We start from the raw sequence: 22,378 nt of genomic DNA on the forward strand, positions 1-22,378 counted from the left end.
ATAATCTACCAAATGATTTGAGGAAAGTACTGGATTTCTTCCTCCTTTAATATATAACTAGTAGTCTAGCACTATCCAGTCCACAAATTTGAAATCATGCATGCTCATATAGTTAACAAAACTTGCTGCTTTCTCTCCTGCTACAGCATTTCATGGTAAAGAATATCTAGAACACGAAAAGTAGTCCCCAAGACTATCTTCTGCTGTTGGCAGTCTTGGTCTTGTTCCTGAGGTTTGCTAGCTCATCTACCAACTTCCTCTCCTCCTTGCTCAGCCTCTTGGGTATCTCCACCTGAACCCTCACCAGCTGATCTCCCCTCATGTTAGGCTTCCCCAGATATGGCACCCCTTTCTTCGCCATCACCAGTGTCGTGCTCGGCTGCGTCCCCGCCGGAATCTTCAGCTCCACCTCCCCATCCACTGTCGGCACCTTCATCGTCGTCCCCAGTATCGCGTCGATATACGAAACCTTAGTCGTGTAGAGAATGTTTGTTCCGTCCCTCTTCAGCACGGGATCCGAGAGGACGTCGATGAACACGTACAAATCTCCAGGCGGGCCGCCTTTCCTCCCGGCATTCCCCTCCGACCTAACCCTAAGCCTGCTTCCGGAATCGACTCCTGCCGGGACCTTCAAACTGATCCTCTTCGTCTTTCTAACTCGCCCATCGCCTCCGCAAGTGTTACAAGGAGTCGATGACTCTCCGGTCCCACTGCAGGTCGAGCAGGTCGTGACCTGCTGAAATATGCCTAAGGGGGTTCTCGTCGAGGAGACAACCTGGCCTTGGCCACCGCAGGCCGTGCATTTGGTCGGCTTGGTGCCAGGTTTGGCACCGGAGCCATCGCATGTGTTGCAGGTCTCCAGGCGGGTGACCTCGATCTCTTTCTCAACACCAAAGACTGCTTCTTTGAAGTTAAGGATGAGGCTATAGCTCTCGTCCTCACCTTGCATGGGACGATTGCGAGCTGCTCTGCCTCCTCCCATCCCGCCCATACCACCCATGCCTTCAAATAATGACTCAAAGATGTCGAACGGGTTGCTAAAGTCCTGAAATCGAGATATTTTACGATGTTAGGCAGAAGGAAGACATATAATAGAAGAAAAGAAGGATAAATTTCACAGAACTAAGCATAAAGCTACCATAGACCTTTTTTAGAAGAGAAGGGGGAAAAAACATGACATGATTGTTGGCAGTTGTTGATAATGATGCTAACGCTTGGACAATGAGAGATGGATGAAGGTAACGTAGAGCATATATAAATTACAAAAGTGCAAAATTGTCCGTAGCGTCTCATGTGGGAAGCACGAGACATATAAGTTTAAAGAAAACAGTTCAAGGTGGTCTTCTCTAATAAGAGAGTTTATGGCAGTTTTATTAAAAAAACCTGAGGTTTTCATAGTAGTTTTGTGAAATGTACCTAAAAAAATATTGAGCATCTATACGATCTTCAAGGAGAACTTACCCCCATTCCCATACCGGAGCCCTTGAGGCCAGCTTCTCCATATTTATCATACAGAGATCGTTTCTCATCATCGGATAATACCTCATAAGCATTGCTGATGTCCTTGAACTTCTGTTCTGCTCCAGGTTCTCTAAGACGAGGAAACAAAACCAACAATGAGAGCTAGCTAACATAATTCTAAAAACATGATATATCAACAATTAGATTGAAAGAAAAAAAATGCTTATATCAATCATAATCAAAGAACATGCTTACAGAAACAAATATGGAATTATACCAAAGTGAACTAGCCAGCGCCAATTCTTTCCACTGGAAGATGAAGCCAAAGGACATGAAGTGAATGAATGGCCAGTAGGGCATTTTTTATTATGAAGTAATGAATGGCCAGTAGAACATTTTCCTTCTCAAAGTGCTAGTCCTATGCATTAACAGTGGTATATTTCTTTTGGTCCAAATTATACGTACACTCACCATGCAACTCATTCAATAAATTTTACAAATATTTTTCATTTTCTCAGAGTCAAATAAAGGGTAAATTACACTTAAATGCCCTATTGTTTACCCAATGTTGCACATAAATACCCTCAGTTGTAAATGGCTGCATAAAATACCCTAAAGTTTCTAAATGTTGCACTTTAGTACCCCTCGGTTATGCAAACGTTAGAATTTCCCTCCAAAAATTCTCATGCAACACCCAGTGCTATTTTTAGAACATTTGGACACTTTTTTTTTGTTAAATTTATTGTTAAACCTATCAAAATCCTATTTTAAAAAAGAACTAGGTTAGATTTGAAAACAGGATTTTGTTAGGTTTTACAATAGATTTAACAAAAAATAAGGGTTGAAATGCTCTAAAAGTAGCATGAAGTGTCGCATGAGAATTTTCGTGGCAAAATTCTCATACTTGCATAGCGGAGGATACTAAAGTGCAACTTTCAGAAACTTTAGGATATTTAAGTGCAATCATTTACAACTAAGGGTATTTATATGCAACATTGGGTAAACAATAGAGTATTTAAGTGCAATTATCCTTAAATATACAAACAACAAATGAAATGTATTTCTTTCCCCCAGACTGACCTTTCCCCAAAAAGGAAAACATACTAAAGTAAAGAAAATGCACACTTATAGCTTTTATTAGATATCATCATGTCAGTATCAATTATTTGATGATTGACCTTCTACAAGGGAAGTCATGGTTATAGTTCTAGTTCACATTATAAAAAAATAAAAGGGAACATTTAAATCATAACTGTATCTGGTGGGCAAGGATTCTTAATTGTAAAGTCCAATGCAGGTATGCTCAAAAAGAAAATATGAATGCTCAAGTTTTGAGTATGCTAAACCTATAGGTGAGTCTTATGGACATTAATCACAAAGTTAAATACTTGCATTGATTATCAACAAGATAAATATCCTAAAATGCAAGTTCCTATTATGATTTTCCAACAATAAGATCTCTAAACCACCTCAGTTAAGCAAACAAAATAGTGTGTCCACAAGGTGCACCACCTCATTCCCTTTTTGGTTATTCCTAAATTTAATTTTGCTATGGTAGAGCTAAAGAAATAAACAATCAAACTTCCAATCAAAAGCTGATTTTCAGGAGCCAACACTGCAACATCTAGGCAAGCAACAGAATTCTGGACACAGAAAACAAAATGTGCATAAAGGTTAATAAGCTAAGTGTTTAGTTCCTCTATATATACATAACCATTAGCATTAACAAGAAACATTATAATAAGTTAACAAAGCTAACTGCAGAGACATGTTTCAGTCAATAGTAAGCTTGGAAAGAATCTTAATTTTAAATAAACTTGCATTAAGTACATCAGACAAATAAATATTTTACTCACTTGTTCACATCTGGATGGTAATTCCTTGCGAGCTTCCGATAAGCTGACCAGAAAAGATATCATTAGTATTTAATTATCAAACTAATATGCGTTTGGCAACAACAATATATGCAAGTGAAGTTCTGAAAATATAAATTGCGATAATTGATGTTGCTTCAAATAATAAGCAGAAGCAGAAGGTTTGATCCCATAGTGCACGAAGACCAAAATTTTGCTATGAACATTGTCAAAGAAAGAGGGATCAATCTATCAAATGAAATTTCCAGGAAAAGGGTACCGACTTTCAATTTTCAATCAAGACACAACAAGTTTACTAAGCTTAAGTGTTGGTCAAGTTCAGCTTTTCAGAAAAGGAAACCATTTCCAGAAGCTTAATCGTGGACTCTCCTACACAATTCCCTTACACTTCCAAATTAAATCATATATATCAAAAAAGATGTGTCATAGTGTGTGAATTATACCTTCACTCTATGATTGGAAGAGATGTTCACGGAATCATATTTGTATATAAAATTTGATAAATAGATATTCTTTAACAATATATTATAACATCCTTCTGAAAAAAAAGGGAACTCGACATATTTAACCACCTCATGTGAGTTCTGTCTTATTCAGATCCCTTCGAGTATGTTTTGCATTCTTGGGTAGTTTACAGTTATAGCTCATGCCAACGATTATAAATAAATAATAAAACCAAATTATTCAATAAAAAGAATCAAGCTCCTGCTTACTTGAAGCTTTAAAGAGCGTGGCTGCTCTACTCCATGTTTTTTTGAGCCCAATGTACCTTTGGGACCAAACTTGGCCAAAGATCTTTTATTTTATTTTTTTAAAGGGTTTCTCATTTCATAGATCATGGCAAAATAGCAAGCTTGACCAACATCTTCACCTCTATTGTTGACTAAGCAAGAAGGAAAGTTTTTTTATTATTTCGGCTATTTTATTTATCTATTTATTTTATATCTGTAAGGGCTAGCTCACCTTATCAATGCAAAAAATCAATTAAAATAATTAAATCGTATTACAAGGGGGGAAAGGAGAAAGGACAACAAATCAAAAATAGTCAAGGGAACAATAATCAGCAGAAGGCACTTACCACTTTTTATTTCAGATTTGCTGGCATTTTTTGACACGCCAAGGACAGAATAGTAATCCTAAAAACAGTAGCCCCCAGAATATATTTGGTAAGAAAACTTCTTAAAATAAAAAACTTTAGCGCACAATAACAGTCATCTCATCCAACTATAGAAGCAAATCCACGCAAAACTAAGAATACAGGAGTACTCACAGCATTAGCCCTGACAATAAGCCGAGATCCCTTACGACGATGCAAGTTTTGAGATGGTCCATGTTTAAAGAAGGAATATATAGAGACTGGAGCAAAGAAGCTCGCTTTTGAGGATGTCAATCCTTTGTCTCTACTCAACGTACTGTACACAGATTAAGAATATATTAAAGGCTATAATAAATAAACTTCAAATTTGTAAAGGAAAAAACAATTGACAGCAGTTATTTCGTGCCAAGATGTGAACTTTTTGTCCCACATTACCCCGTGTATAAAGTTACAGCTTCATTGAATACAAATTTATGTAAATAATTTTGTTCATCTTGGAGCAGTATGATATTGAAGCTTGAGTTTTGAGCAATAAAGAAAGATAACCAAAAAAGGTCACGCCAGAAACTAGTTTTTGTCAGCTTGTTAACGTAGTTATTTACCTTCTTCAATCTAATGTCATACAGTCATACTTCAACGAAAATAAGGTTTGCAGAGATTACTTTGTGTTACCTGTCCAAGCTATAATGAAAATATACTATGTTCAAATTATGATAAATATCTAGCGGTGTATTTCACTAAAGACCTATACCCTCCAAACTTTTACTACATTGGTCTTTGTTAAGTAATCATTCAGTTATTACGAGCTGACATACACACATTATACATTATAAACAACATTATACATAACTTCAAATACATAACCAAACAAGAAAAGAGATGGTTAACTAGATTGTTTGTCAGTGTATTTCTCACTTAAGTGGGCGCTTATACCTATGTTTTAATTGCTTGGATTGCTAGTCATGTAATTAAATACTAATTAGATTATTAATCAGTTCTAATGCTTTTCATTAATTAACATAATTTCTTCCTATGTGTAATATCTTGATCACTTATAGGAATGAAAATTTATGACATATCGCGAACTTGTATTGGGTACTGGATTTGACGTTTTATTCCATGACAATATTAACTTGTGACATATTGAGTAAGTTGTGTTGCTTAAAAATGATAAAAAATATACAACTTAAATTGACAAAAAACATTAGGAGTGACTAGCAATCCAATTAGTATTTAATTACATGGTCGGTCATCCAAGTAATTAAAACATAGGTAAGACCGTCCAATTAAGATATAAATACAGTGATCAACGACAATTAACACAACAAGAGAGGCATTCTCCACCCAAACTGTACTTCTTAACCCTTCACGCTACCCCTTCTCAAGTTCAATCACTTATAAAGAAAGAGGAGGCTGGCCAGAGGGACAATAATAAAAATTCACACAAAATATATTGACTTGAACATTCCAAATTCTGAACAAAAAAACTGGTCATGACGCAACAAGCCTGTTTTGTACAAGCCAAAAGTAGGATTAAGTGAAATAAGACTCAATTTGGAAGTTAACTTATAACTCAGGGAACCAGGATTGGCACAAGCCCAAGTGTTCGTGCCCGAAACTTCTAAAAGCAACTTTGGAAATGTAAAGCATCAACGATGAAAACTTGTAGAGAAAAGAACACAAAGATCGCAGCCTCTACCACCTCGAAGATCCCTTGGTAGAACCCTAAGCATAGTGATAGTGAAAAGAAGATAGTCCGCAGAAAAGAAAATTGAGAGAATGTGTATTCAAGATACACAAAGCACAATTTTCTGAATTGACATTGTCAAGAAAAAGACAGTGTTGAGTTGGAAAATGCTGAAAGAAAAGGGAAAGTTGGGGAACATGGCTTATTAAGCCTCAGTTTTTTTTTTTAAATCACAACTGCATTTGATTGTATTAATTTATGCCGAAGGTGAATATTTCCGGAGCAATCTTATTGAACATTTTCATCTCAAGCACAGTCAAAGCCTCGAAGGAAATTTTTAGCATTACTCCTTGGTCATACAAGTTTAAACTGAAACAATAAATGGTAGATCTAGTTACTCGAATACAGGACTTCTACCCATGCATATAATAGCAACCGTTGACCATCATAGCAAATACAGATCCAGACTTAATTTGTGCTAGAAGATACCATACTGGTTTAAGAAAAATAGAGATGCCAAAATCATACTAATGACAGTGACGACCAAAAATAGCATGATATGAAGCATTTAATGGCAATCAATCACTCAGCAATTGATGGCAATCAATCAGTCCTAGGATTCAAAAAAAGGAACATAGTAAGCAAAAGATATACAGGACGAAAAGAACATGCAGCAGGAAAAAGAGGTGAACACATTTACGGTAGCAGAAGCAGAAGGTAATAAGCAATGGTCTCATTTTGGAAAAACTCAAGGTACCATTATGGTTTAAGAAAAAATGAGATATTAAAACACATTAATGCTAGCGATGAGTCGATGACAAAATGTATGGCATGATATGAAGCAATTTATGACAGTCAATCAGTCCTGGGATTCAATAAAGGCACATAGCAAGTGAAAGATATAAAGGATGAAAATAACATGAAAACGGGCAAAGAGGTAAACACATATAAAGTATTAGAAACAGGAGCTAATAAATAATGGTCACTACAATTCATATCTTAGGAAATCACAAATAAAAGTGTCATCCAAAACAGGAAGAAACAAAAACTTAACATTTTTCAAAGGAAGAAAAGGACAAGAACAGTGCTTACCCAAAATGGGAGACCTTCGAATTATCTGTGAAACAACACGCTGCTACTTGTCGGGATGGTGATCTAAGCATTAAATGTGGGCTAGTTCCCAGCTGTGGCACACATGTACCGGCCATGAGGTTGGCTTTCAAGTTACCTGCACTAGCAATGATAATTATGATCAGCTGATAGCTCCAGTTTTGTCAAGTAAACTCTAATCAACAACTGACTGCGATGATCTCTGCCAGAATAAAATATGAGAACTTGAACCATGACCACAAACACATATAGTGCTGGGTATACTCGAGAATCTCAACGACACTGAAATTGGGATCTATCTATCATCTTTGATTTTATTACAATGACGTAATGGACGATACAAAAGATTTGAGAACATCTTTCTTAATGATCATTGTTGATGAAGACATATCAAGTTTCATTGGTGATGCCATAAGTCAATCCATTCAGTGTTCCCATTCAAGATGAAGATTGTAGCGCAAGGATTAACTCTTTCACCAAGTATCCAACATATTACGTTAACTCAAATGAAGATGGAGTCTGCTTCTTTCAAGGGACGATTTTGACAATATATAAGTAGAGTCTTCAAAGTCACTCTTCAATTAACAGTCAAGTAGTGGGGTGCCTGTTCAATGTTATATTTTTAGCAGCAACATGTACCTTTGTCTAAAATCAGATCTTAAACCTAAGAATTTTGAGTTTATCTCCTTTAGCTTTGTGATATTTGCTAAGTGAACTAATTGGATATTGTAAACTGCCCTTCGGCCTATTGGTGGACTTTTAATTAATATGTCAAGTGTCACTCACAAGTTCACATGTACTCCTATTCTTATTTGCCTCCAGCATCTATCAATGGGCTTCAAATTTATGAAGCACAATGAACAATTAATACAAAAAATAATTAATCCTAATCACACTAAACATTGCGTAGGAGTTCATCCTGGTTCATATGTTACTAAAAACAAAGTGGACAATATTCAGCCTATTATTCCTCAAAATCGTTCAAAATTTTCCGTTGCAAGCTCAAATTGAAGAGATCTGCTAGAGTTAAGGACCCTAAACAAGCTAACGTTCAAAATTTTCCGTTGCAAGCTCAAATTGAAGAGATCTGCTAGAGTTAAGGACCCTAAACAAGCTAACTGAACCCATATTAAATTGAAGAGATCTGCTAGAGTTAAGGACCCTAAACAAGCTAACTGAACCCATATTAACAGACTAGAACACGGCCATCCTCACCCTCCATTTGTCCATTTCACACACAATGGCAGTGTCGCAACCTAGCGACAAACCAACTAGTTAAAACCTCCGAATAATGACAGAAAAAAGGTAATAAAAACAACAGACTGTGTAAGTCTCAAATCTATGTAATAGTCCTACGTAACAAAGGTCACCATCTTTCAGATAAACCTCCAATCCATTGGACAAATAAGGTCAAATTTTATAAGTTAGATGAGCTCAATACTTATATAAGTCACCTCTTTTGTGTCATTCATAGTACTCTTTCAATTCTTTGTTATCCCCTTAAAGCTTCACTCCTCTCTTAATAATAAATTCCAGGACACTTACATCTAGCACTTAAAGTCGACAAATTGACATCAAATAATGCCGAATAAAGCATCGACAACAATAGGAGGCCATTTTATACCCATAATCCCGTCTTTTTTTTTTTGAAATTGGGTCTCGTTCAAATTACAACAAACTACTCCATTAACAACAATCTTTCCATATGGGACTAAAATGGGTAATCAAACAGATACAAGATGCAAATCCAAAAACAACCCACCATCATAAATTCCCCTCACATAATGATTACATGAAAATATCAACAACAAAAAAAGTCAAACACCCAGATTAATTAATCTCATACAAAACATGAATAAATAATAAGGAGTGAGGAAAGAGATGTAAGGGTTTGGTACCTTGAACACTAATTCTTTTTGTGGGTTATCGAGAGAGAGAGAGAGAGAGAGAAGCTGGGATTCTAGAGAGAGAGAGAGAGTGGAGGGAATTTCCTCTGAGCGAAGCAAAGAGAGAAGAATCCTGGCTCTGCTGAGTCCTCTCAGCCGCTGGCCGCCTCCCTTATGCAGGGCAACTTTCCTACCTTATCGACTCTATTGAACGCAACACTTCTACCTTATCGACTCTCGTCGATAGAGCGATAAGCCCTCAAAGTTGCCCTGAACGTTTTCTGCCCTCTTTTGTTTTCTTTTTATTGGTCACCAAAAGTTTTGAGCCCGAATGTCACAATAAACATTTTTTAGCCGAAAAAGTGACGTATTAGGTTGGAGTTTTTGCCCTTTTTTTAACCCTCCTGTTTCCTTTTTTTTTTTAAATACTAGTTAAGATGCACGTGCAATGCATATGGTTGAATATCATGAGTTGTGATGCACGTGCAATGCACGTGGTTGAATATCATGATTATCTGAATTAATAAAAATAGAGTAAAAATAAAAAAATAAAGTTTTTTGTGGGATTGATCATCAACTCAATAATTTATCTCTCAAATAAAATATTATCATTGTTTCATTCAACCCAGACTGTGGCTACGTGATCTACTATTTATGAGTTATAAATACATTAATTTCGTACAATATTTCTATTTATTAGTATCTTGAAGTCTTTAAAAGATGGATGGTCATTCAATTCACAAAAGAATTTTGCATATGAATTTACTTGTAATATGTCCATTAAACTTTTAGTTGTGAGTTGACTCATATTCATGTTAACTTTTAGTTGATGTTTTGCTCATATTTATATCATCTAATATTTTCATTCAATTTTATAGCTCATATATTCTCTGTATCATAGAAATAAAACTTAAAGTATGAAAAATTATTTTTTTACGAAATTAGAACAGGAAGCATATGAATATACCCCCCCCCCCCCTCCCCTCGCTTCACTTTCCAATAGCAGTCGATCCCCATGGAGCCCAAAGAGGCAATTCTCAAGTCTCAACACCCCCAAATTGATCTAAAAAATCTAGAAAATACTTGCTCTTAATCTCTCTAGGTTGCATAAACGCACCCTCTCGCTCTTATTTTGGCATCATGTACCTCTCTCGTTCTTATTTTGTTGCATCACGACGAGGCAAGATCAACTCTCACGCGAAAGAGAAAAGACCACTATAGTAGAAGAATTTAGGTAAATTTGATAGTTTATACATTAATTTTTCTGATTTATAAAGAAACTGAGCCTGCGGTTGGGAGATTCATAATAATAATTTTATATTTTTTAAATTCTTGTCGATAGGTTGTCGAAGATGTCTAGTTGAAGTAAATCGAGGGGTTCTTCCCAATCGAAGACTAAGGCTACTTTGCAATTAAATTTTATTAATTTATCTGAATTTATTGTCATTACATTTGAATGCTTAGTTCCCTTGTGAAAGATAGGCTTGTCGCGCGCCTATGCGGAAGCGTTGCACGCACACACAACGAACTTGAGATCACGAAAGAAGAAAGCCACACACTTGCACAAACCAAGCCAATTACGACAAATCAAACCAAACACGGAGATATACGTGGTTCGGCAATTGCCTACGTCCACGGGGAGAGGATGGGGAGATTTCACTATATGGAGGAGAAATACAACGGGTTACAACTCACAAAATCACTCAAATATAACCCTAACCAAAGCTCTCAACTCCCTCACAATATCTCCCTCTCAAAGTGCTCAAAACAATGCTAAATCTCTTCTTTTCTCTCCTTTAGAAACCCTAAAAAACGTGGTCCTATTTATAATAAAACACAATCCCAAACAAAGGAGGATTCCTATACAAAGGAGGATTCTAAAAACGAGTCTGCCACACCCTGCACCATGGGTGTGGCAGAGGGTGTGGTGCAGGACAGATTCTACCACACCCATGGCAGACACCACACCAGGGTGTGGTGGAGTCTGTTTTGGGTTATTCTTCACGTTTTTCACAATTCCTTCGCCGTTTTCATAATTCTCCACCTCGGCGAAGTGTTCCCATGTGACGCCCCCTGTTTTCACACATGGCTGCAGTCCAAGGTGAACCCAGAGATGTCAAACCTGCCATGCACCCATACTGTGCAATAACATGTTTCACCAATCACAGTAATATTCTCTAGTGAAATCAATTATGAGTGAAGGTACAAAACAGGCAAAATAAGGAAAAGTAAATAAAATAGACATGATGTAGAAAGATATATCTCATAAATGATATCATGTCTGAACTGAAATAAACTAAAATACATCTAGAGTCTGAAATAATGTAAAATGTCTCAACACGAGTCAACTGAAAATCGTACAAAGGCACCTAGCCTTTACAAATGGAATACAACTCTAATGTCTGAACAGTGAAAATAAATCTTCGGTGGAGTCTCAACTAATAAATCATGCGACGACGACTATGCCAGAAACTCCGTCATCCTGCGGCTCTCCGGAACTCTGAGCTGCCTGAAAGGAAAATTTAAAAGAAAAAGAACAACAACAAGAGTGTCAGAGCGCTACAGCAAGTTCACCTCCATCCGCTCCCAGGGGAAGGGCTGCTAGATGATGAAGTAGAGGCTCTATCTATTAAGCATAGTCTACCTAGATCATTTTCCCTGTATCTAATGGAATTAATATTTAGAAACTTACAACTTGAGACGTAGTACGTCGAGCGAAATAATCCAAACAAGGAAACCCTCATGTATATACCGTATGTCTCAGGTAGTAAATAACTAAATATTAACTCTGAACTAAGCAATCAAAATATAACTGGAAAGTAAAGCATCATAATAGACATCAACATATGTATCTCGTGTACTCGTATAACAAAGTATCTCAACAATAAGTAGAAATACTTTTGGCATCCGCCAAATACTCAGGTAAATAGTTTATAATATTATCATTCTGAACTTCTTCCAACTCATCGCATCATCGCGCGGATCGACAAATAGATATCATCGCATCATAGCGGATCGACAAATAGGTATCATCGCATCATAGTGCGGATCGATAAATAGGTATCATCGCATCACCGTACGGATCGACAAATATGTATCATCGAATCATAGTGCGGATCGACAAATAGGTATCATCGCATCATCATGCGGATCGACAAATAGGTATCATCACATCATAGTGCGGATCGACAAATAGGTATCATCGCATCACCGTGCGGATCGACAAATAGGTATCATCACAGTCTCATTTGCAGTGTACTAACTCACAAGTAAATAGATCTCAATTCGTCATAATCCCCGTGGGATATTCAAATGCGTATTTCGTCATATTCATGACTGTAAGTATAACATCGAGCGGCTCAAACTCCGCGATCGAGTTACAAAACGGCGCAAACAAACTCCAGAAAATAAAACTGGGCGAAACTGTCCAGTAAATGGTCATGGTTACCAACCCCGACTATCTGCTGTATTAACAAATTGTGAATAGTAGCAGTACTTACTAATAGCAACAGTACTTTACGACTAGTATCCGTACTCATGAATAGTAACAGTACATATGAATAGTACCGTATGCATGAATAGTAACAGTATGTATAAATAGTACCCATACGTATGAATAGTGTCAGTACTTATGAATAGTGTCGTATGTATGAACAATAACAGTACGTATGAATAGTACAACAGTATGTATGAATAGTAACGGTATTTATGAATAGTACCGTACATATGAATAGTAACGTTATTTATGAATAGTGTCATACATATGAATAGTAAGGTATTTATGAATAGTACCACAGTATGTATGAATAGTACCGTACATATGAATAGTAACGGTATTTATGAATAGTACCGTATGTATGAATAGTATTATATGTATAAAATAGTAACAGTATTTCCAGCGGTAGACATGTACGTATAGTTCTAGCTAGCAATATCATGTCTTTAGGAATTTAGTCTTATATTTTATTCATCAATTTTCATCAATATCAAGTCTTTTCTTCAATATCATGTATATTCATCAATTTTTATCAATATCATGTCTTTTCATCAATATCATGTATATTCATCAATATCATGTATATTCATCAATTTTTATTAATATCATATCTTTTCATCAATATCATGTATATTCATCAATATCATGTATATTCATCAATATCAAAATTTACTGGGGATGAGTTTGGAAAGAGATGAACTTGCCTTTATTGATCTCTGAAATTAGATTTCCTATCTGTTCCTTTTCTCCGAATAGCCAAAATCCCCTCTATCTTTTACTACCTTTTCTTCCTCTCTGTCTTTTTTCTCTCTCTCTCTCTCTCTCCTTCTTTCTCTCTCCCTCTCTTTCTCTCTCCCTCTCTCCCCCTTCTCTTTCTCTCTCTTTTTTCTCTTCTCTACGTGCTCAGAAGAGAGAGGGGGAGAGGCTTTTATAGGAGGGGGATAGGTGGGGGTAGGGGGAGAGAAGAAAAGAAAAGGAATAAAATAAATAATAATATTTATAATTTTAAACTATTTAAAAGTTGAGTTTCAAATCTCTATTCTCAGAAAGTAATAAAATTTTACCCACAAGACCGTCTCAACATTCTACGATCAAAGGTGTAATCCCCATATTTATCTGATCAACATAAAAATTATTAAAAATACAAATACGACAGATGCTAACGGACTTGATACCGTCTCAAAATAGTATTTCAGTCTCCGTTGTCAAAACGTAACGAAAATTTAATCACAACACGGTCTTAACATTTTAAAATCAATGGCGCAAATTTCGTGCCAATCTGATTAATAGAAAAATTACTAAAAATAAAATAGTATTAGTTTTCAGTAGACTCGCGATACCGAGGCTGAAACTGCGAATCGATCTCAAATCGATTCCAATCTAATCCATTCATCCCAGAATGATCACAAATCATAATAAAACTCATTTATTATCATTTATAATAATATTTTTAAAATTTTTGGGGTTTTACATCCCAACACTGAGCCGACACCAACATGAGCACCACTGTGTCGTCTCTCAAAACTCGGCTACACCAATGTGGTTGCCTACGTACTCCCTCTCCCAAGGAATCAAGCCGCCCGTAGTTCATCCAAATGGCCGTCAACGGCCTCAACAATCACGAATGTGTAACAAGTTTTTGTGAGCATATCTGCCGGATTATCCTTTGTGTGGGCTTTCACAATCTCCACATCGCCATCTTCAAGAACATCTCGAACGAAGTGATAACGAACGTCAATGTGCTTCGTCCTCGCATGAAAAACCTGATTCTTCACCAAATAGATAGCACTCATGCTATCACAATGAATGGTGACGGACCGCTACAATATACCAAGTTCCTCCAAAAGTCCTTGAAGCCAAATAGCCTCCTTCACAGCCTCCGTAACCGCCATATACTGTAAGGTGCATCTCCAACACACCGGCGCACGGGTCAAAGTAAACACATATCCCGTAGTAGACCGACGCTTATCCAAATCCCCGGCATAATCTGAATCAACACATCCAATGCACAACTGCCCACCTGTAGTGTCTCACTCATAAACCAAACCAACATTGAGCGTACCTCGAATGTACCTCAAAATCCATCTCACGGCGTCCCAATGACCCACTCCTGGATCGTGCATGTATCTCGACACCATACTCACCGCCTGTGACAAATCCGGCCTCGTACATACCATTGCGTACATCAAGCTCCCAACTGCGCCCGCATATGGAGTCTTCGTCATCAATTCACGGTCTTCAACTGACTTCGGTGAAAGGCCAGCTGAAAGCTTCAAATGGGCTCCCAAAGGTACACAAACTGGCTTCGTATCCATGCTAACATGGAATCGCTGTAGAACCTTCTTCAAATAAGCCACCTGTGTCAAACAAATCCTGCCCTTCTTTTTATCTCTGCCGATCTCCATCCCTAAAATGCGCTTCGCCTCGCCCAAGTCCTTCATCTCAAACTCATTCAAAAGCTGAACTTTTAACTCATCTATAGCTGACCTGGAACTAGAGGCAACCAACATGTCATCGACATAAAGCAACAAATAAATGTACGCACCTCCTCTCAACTTGCAAAAATACACGCAAGGATCAAACTGACTCCGAGTGTACGAATGACCAAGCATAAGACCATCGAATCGCCTATACCACTGTCGAGGAGATTGCTTCAAACCGTATAGCGATTTCTTTAACCTGCAAACCAACTTATCTTTCCCTGCAGCTCGGAATCCCAATGGCTGAGTCATATATATTTCTTCATTAAGATCACCATGAAGAAATGTCGTCTTCACATCCAACTGATCTAACTCCAAACCATACTGTGCCACCAAAGCTAGCAAAATCCGAATCGAAGAGTGCTTCACCACCGGAGAGAAAACCTCATTGTAATCAATACCTTCCTCCTGTGCATAGCCCTTCGCAACCAACCTAGCCTTGAATCTCACTGGAGTGCCCTCAATGCCCTCCTTCTTCGTGTACACCCACTTGCACCTAATCGCCTTCCGCCCCTTTGGAAGCTCAACAAGCTCCTATGTATCGTTCTTATGAAGGGACTCCATCTCCTCCTGCATAGCCACCTGCCACGAATCAGCCTCCGAACTCTGCTCGGCCTCTCTGAATGTAGTAGGCACCATCTCATCGATACTCTCCACCGGAAGTGCATATGCAACTGTGTCGGCATACCGTGCTGGCACCCGTATGTCTCTCCTCTGTCTCCGTGTAGCAATAGAATCCTGAACCTGAGCCGTCGGTCCCTGATCCTGCTCATGAGTACCCGTATCCTCCGCATCATCGTCGTGCTCGCCTGGCATCACCTCAGTCGGCACTCTAATGGATACTGCACTATCTGGACTCTATGGAGCTGCATCAATCTCCACCACCTGCGAAATCTCCTTTGTCGGGTCGCTCTCCACCTGATGAGAGCTGGGAAGCTTCAAGATAGAAGCCTCATCGAATGTGACGTCCCTACTCAGCACAATCTTCTTATCAACTGGATCCCAAAACTTGTATCCCTTGACACCACGCTTGAATCCTACAAATATGGCCTTCCTAGCTCGAGGTTCCAACTTATCAGTTCTAACATGATAATATGCAGGGCAACCAAATACCTTAAGCTGGTCATAGTCATGTGCTGTCTCTCCCGACCACATCTCCATAGGGGTCTTCCCCTCAATCGCAGATGAAGGCAGCCTGTTAATGAGGTGGCTCGCATAAGAAAGTGCCTCAGCCCAAAAGATCTTCTCCAAACCACTATGCGCCAATAAACATCGAATCTTCTCCAGCAAAGACCGATTCAATCTCTCCGCCACCCCATTCTGCTGCGGTGTATGACTAACTGTGAAGTGCCTCTCTATGCCCTCGTCTCGACATAGCTGCAGAAAGGGGTCTGAGGTATACTCGCCGCCGTTGTCGGATCGCAACGTCTTGATCTTTCTCCCAGTCTGCAGTTCCAATCTCTTCTTCCACTCCACAAACAAATCTAGGACTTCACTCTTATGCTTCATGGTGTACACCCAACATCGCCTAGAATAGTCATCAACGAACGTGACGAACCAATGTCGACCACCAAGTGATGCCGTCTTAGTGGGACCCCAAACATCTGTGTGCACGTAGTCCAAGATGCCCCTCGTCCTATGAATGGCCGTCCCGAACTTCACCTTCGTCTTCTTGCCAAGAACACAGTGCTCACAGAACTCAATCTTTCCACTCTTGGCTCCCTTCAATAGCCCCTGCTTGCACAAAGCCTGCAGTGACTTCTCTCCTGTGTGCCCTAACCTGTAATGCCAAAGTCTGCTCATGTCCGCATCTGAAGTAGCCGAAGCAACATGGCCAATCTCGGTGCTCCCCTTCAGATAGTATAAATTATGACTGCGGACTCCCTTCATCATCACCAAAGATCCCTTAGTAACCTTCGCTACAGCATCCTCAAAGGTCACCCTGAATCCCTTCGCCTCCAGAGCTCCAACTGAGATAAGATTCTTCTTCAGTTGAGGAACGAATCTCACCTCCTTCAACTCACGGACTACTCCATCGTGCATCTGAATCCTCACAGTACCTATCCCACAAACTCCATAGGATTGATCATTTCCCATGACAACAACACCCCCGTCGAGTCTCTCAAATGATGAGAACCAATCTCGCCTAGGAGTCACATGATAAGTAGCGCCAGAATCAAGCATCCACTCTGATGCATCCAAATGGTTCACCTCCGGAGTAATCAAAAGAGAAAAGCTCGAATCATCGGAATCATCGCCTTTCGCAACATTCACCTCATTGGCCTTCGGGCCCTTATTCTTGCTATTCTCCTTTTCTTTGACTTTCGGGCAGTCTCTCTTCTAATGTCCCTGCTCTTTGCAGAATGCACATTGGTTCTTTCCAAGCTGGTGACGACCTCTTGACTTTGACCTCCCTCTATTTTCACCTTTTTGATATAATCTTCTACCTCTCGTCGATAAGGCCTCTCCTGAAGTACTAGCGCGGGAAGTCTCCTTATCCTTCCTCCTCAAATTATAGTTCGTCAATGCGTTAGTCACTTCACTATAAGTGATAGAAGATCTCTCGTTCAACAACATAAGCACAAAGGTATCATACTCCTCATCCGGTAAGGAGCCCAAAAGAATAATAGCCTTGTACTCATCTGTGATCTTCTCATCCACGTTCGCCAAGTCCGACAACAACTTAGTGTAGTTGTTCACATGAGCCGCAAGCGAGGTACCTCTGGACATCTGGAATCTGAATAACCTTCGCAGCAAGTGCAACCGGTTCTCAACACTCTTCGTAAGGTACTTATTGTTGAGAATTTCCCACATCTTCATCGCAGACGTCACCCCAATCACATCGTATTTCAGCTCCTGTTCCAAACAGGACCTGATCACCCCACAAGCGTTCCTATTCATCTTTTCCCATACCGACTCTTCATATTTAGGTGGCCTCACATTGACCATGATGGTCTCCTCCAAATTTTGAGCATTGAGCATATCATGTACGTCGCTCATCCACAAACCAAATTTGATTTTGCCGTCATATTTCACTACACTAATCTTAGTGTTCTGAAAACCCACTTAAACTGTGCCTGTCATCTTGCTGCTTTCACCAACTTCTTTACCCATAATCACAAATTCCAAATTATAGAGAAAGATCCAAACTTTAAAAAGAATAAGAAATTACCCAACTGAATCCTAGATTGGATTCCAAATAGAACTCCTAACCACACGAGGAAAGCGAGATCTTCAACGGCAACTTCAAACCCTAACTCCACCAAAGCCTAGAACTCCAAGAACCAAGCTTCCAACTGAATCTTCCTCCACCTAATCCAAAACCCTAGATCTGAAATCTGAGCTCTGATACCACTTGTCACGCGCCTATGCGGAAGCGTTGCACGCACACACAACGAACTTGAGATCACGGAAGAAGAAAGCCACACACTTGCACAAACCAAGCCAATTACGACAAATCAAACCAAACACAGAGATATACGTGGTTCGGCAAATTGCCTACGTCCACGGGGAGAGGATGGGGAGATTTCACTATATGGAGGAGAAATACAACGGGTTACAACTCACAAAATATAACCCTAACCAAAGCTCTCAACTCCCTCATAATATCTCCCTCTCAAAGTGCTCAAAATAATGCTAATTCTCTCCTTTTCTCTTCTTAAGAAACCCTAAAAAACGTGGTCCTATTTATAATAAAACACAATCCCAAAACAAAGGAGGATTCCTATACAAATGAGGATTCTAAAAATGAGTCTGCCACACCATGCACCATGGGTGTGGCAGAGGGTGTGGTGCAGGACAGATTCTGCCACACCCTGCACCGTGGGTGTGGCAGAGGGTGTGGTGCAGGACAGATTCTACCACACCCATGGCAGACACCACACCAGGGTGTGGTGGAGTCTGTTTTGAGTTATTCTTCACGTTTTTCACAATTCCTTCGCCGTTTTCACAGGCTTGCTACATTGAATTGGAAGACTCGTTATATGTTTCTTGTGTTTTTAAGTAATCAAGTTGACATTGCCATTGACGTATACTATTATATACAATAGTTTTGATATGTTAATATTAGAAAGATTTTCTTGCATTTTCAAAAGAGAGCATATTATTTATAAAACTATTTAGTTGTCACATTAAGGGCGTGTTTGGATTTCAATGGGGTTAAGGGAAGTTAAGAGAAGCTAGGTGAGAGAAGAGAAAGGAATAGAAGGGAGTTCCCTTCTCCTTAGTTACACCCCAATTTGGGGGGTAATAAATTTTATACTATTAAGAAGTGAACTAAGGGGAACTAGGGTGAATAATTTCACCTCCTAAGTGTTCCCAAACAAGATGAATGGTTCCGCTAACTTCTCTTCTCCCTTATTCCCCTCAATCCAAACAAGCCCTAAATAAAGATTGATGTGTTAATATTCTTCAATTATCTATTATTGACTATCAATATTCAACAATAAATTTGACTTGCATGTATCACGTTGGAGGAGATCCAAATCCCAAACAATATTAAAGGTCTGCGTCGGAAAAATGAGTCTGATAGAACCAGTAACTTTGGATAACGAGCGAAAGTAAAATAATTGTTTATGTAAAATCCTTATTTCAATAATTGCATGACTGAAAATACAGTCTCTGAAAGGTTTAAGGACCCGAGAATCATGCATGGAGAACAAAACTCATGCATTCCTTTCCTGCTATTCTTATTATTCATAGTTAATCTCTAGATTGGAGCAATATCCTACTCATCAGTGTATTATTAGAATATCTTGTTGGGGAGAAACCCCTATGCCGAGATCCAACCAAATAGCCGAGAGAGATAAACAACCACTCCAAACAATAGCACAAACAATCAAACACCAGATTTTACGTAGTTCGGCGAGATGCCTATGTTCACGGGGCAAGGAGGGGGGAGTTTTCACTATTAGAAATCAAGAGGAACAAACTAGGGTTACAAATCTCTCATAAACCCTCAACAAATCAACTCTCAATCTCTCCAATTGCTCTTAGAATAGAAGCCTAAAGAAAACCCTCTCAATCTGCTCTAAAACCCCTTGCTTACAAACCCTAGAATCGAGTTTGGGTATTTATAGAAAACCCAAACAAAACGGGTCTGGAAAACAGACCCAGCCAAAAACCGCTACGGCGGTCGATCGTGACGGTTGACCGCGATCCATCGCGATCGACTGCCACGGTCGACCGCCCACACTCCAGAACAGGCCCACGGCGGTCGACCACCACCAAACCAGACGCCCAGTAAGCTCTGTGCACGAACGCGGTCGACCGCCAACCTGTCTGCATGCCAATGTCTGTTCCTGCCATTTCTACATATCTCAAGTCCTAATTGCAGCAGCCAGTAATTAATAGAGTCATTTAAGAATTTTTTTGAGGAATATTAGATGTTATTCGCTACCTAACTGTTTAGTGTTTGTTTAGAAAATGGAACTAATGGCTAGTACGTTCATTCTTTTGGTAATTCCTAGTCTTAGTCATGACATTTATTTATGCAGAGTTAGTTTGATTGCGCCCATCATAATTCTTGGGTAATGCTATTCTCATCCCATTTTTAACATGCTGATTCTTGCATATGACATGTTTCAATATCCATCAATCATATTCGTTTGAAAGTTTTTGAGAAAATGAGTCTGATGATCGTTTAGTTGGGACTTGGGACCATATCATATTAAAGTCATCAATATCTATAGAAACCATATCATACTAAATAAATAAATAAAACTTGGGATTGCTAACTGTCACTTTTATATACAGCAGCATCATTTGTTATCACCTTTTTCCACATGATATCTTAAATTTTATGTTTATAAGGGCCATTCATTTTGACTGATATGTTCTTTTTGTAGGAAAGATGTAGCACAATTAAGTATGCCTTCAAATATTGTGGTATTTTTTGATTTGTTAAATAATTGTTTACGATCTTTGCTAAATGATAATAATAACAATCTACATGTTATACCTAAGGAACAAGTTGAAATCGATTGCTTACTTCATGCATTTGATCCAAAGCATAGCTCATTTAGGATTGGGGGAAAAGATATTGTGTTTAGTGTTCATGATGTGCATAAAATAATCAGATTGCCAAATACTGGAAATAGGGTTATAATGGATGGTCGAGCATCTAATACTATGTATACTGAGCATGCGTATTGTAAAAAGAAACAATGAGAGGAGGAGGAGGAGAAGGCCAGTAGGAGGAAGAAAAGGAATGTTGAGGAGAAGGATAACAAGAAAGTGTGGAGCACTCGCAAGAGGATGACTGATTTGATTGTGGAGTTGATGAACTCCAACCATATAGAGTGTGTGAAAATACTTGTGACTTTTATTATTGGATTTGTATTGTGCCCTCATCCCGCTAACTCATGTTCATTATGGGCATTTAGATATGCGGACAATTTATTTGCTCTTCATAACTGCAATTGGGATGGTGCTGTGTATGATATATTGTATAAGGAGATGACGAAGGCAAAGTTGTCCATTTCAAAGCGAGCGATAGGAGAGCGCAAACGAGCCGGGTACATGGGTGGGTTTGCATCGGTATTGGTGGTATGTTTTAATAAAATTATGTGTTTTCCTTTTTTACTTATTAATAATTGTAACTAAATTTATTATTTTTTTCTAGGTTTGGTTTTATGAAATAGTTGGGGAGCAAAAGTGTGAAATAAGATAGAAAATCTTACGACCCATTTTTATTGAGAGGAAGTCTCGATTCTTTTAGCTAAAAGCCATGATGAGGTTAATTGAAAAGCTAAAGTGTATTAGGAATTTCACAGGTGAAACCACTATATCATCTGTTCCTAGTGCATCAAATCCTCAACCGGTATATACACTTTTTTTTGCTGTTGTTGTCTTGTTGCTATCAACTTATTAATATCTTTCGTGAATCCTAACCCTTTCATGGTGTTGTATTTGTAGGCGATGACATTATTTCAAGTGCGGGATTTGCTTGCAGAAAATAGGAAGGAGTATCATGAGCTCATTAAGTTAGAGAATAAGTTGAGTGTTGGGGGTAATGACAGCAATGAAGCCAAAGATGAAAGTGAAGAGGAAGATGGAGAGGATTGGAAAGACGAGGAGGATGGTGAAGATACAAATGATGGGGAGGATGAGGATGATGATGATACTAATGACAGGGAGAATGATGATGAGGATGATGACGGCATAGCTCTTGAATAAGGAGTATAAAGCCATGAAGAGAATAGTAAAGATAAAGAAAGAAGTGAGAAAGAGGAGAATGCTAGTGAAAATAAATATAACCGCAAGAGGAAAGAAAAACAAGGGGAGATGA

The 22,378-nt window shown here is 38.7% G+C and overlaps 2 protein-coding genes across 3 annotated transcripts; one reads left to right on the top strand and one right to left on the bottom strand.

Moving 5' to 3' along the window:
- Positions 7-9,281, bottom strand: LOC109844552 (chaperone protein dnaJ A6, chloroplastic-like). Of its 2 annotated transcripts, none has more exons than XM_020413633.1 (7): positions 9,127-9,281; positions 7,211-7,346; positions 4,606-4,747; positions 4,414-4,471; positions 3,318-3,360; positions 1,462-1,591; positions 7-1,045 (listed from the first exon to the last, which is right to left on the bottom strand). In XM_020413633.1, the coding sequence occupies exons 2-7, from the start codon at positions 7,324-7,326 to the stop codon at positions 194-196; spliced, it is 1,341 nt and encodes a 446-aa protein (XP_020269222.1). In that variant the 5' UTR covers positions 7,327-7,346; positions 9,127-9,281; the 3' UTR covers positions 7-193. The 2 variants fall into 2 exon arrangements, with proteins under 2 accessions (XP_020269222.1, XP_020269223.1); XM_020413634.1 differs by having other exon boundaries at positions 7,211-7,351.
- On the top strand, positions 21,821-22,266 carry LOC109845745 (FK506-binding protein 4-like). The gene is made up of 2 exons (XM_020415017.1): positions 21,821-21,910; positions 22,006-22,266. Exons 1-2 carry the CDS (start codon positions 21,821-21,823, stop codon positions 22,264-22,266), a joined length of 351 nt encoding a protein of 116 aa, XP_020270606.1.

Source organism: Asparagus officinalis, chromosome 6, assembly GCF_001876935.1.
Source record: "Asparagus officinalis chromosome 6, Aspof.V1, whole genome shotgun sequence".
NCBI classification, from domain to species: domain Eukaryota; kingdom Viridiplantae; phylum Streptophyta; class Magnoliopsida; order Asparagales; family Asparagaceae; genus Asparagus; species Asparagus officinalis.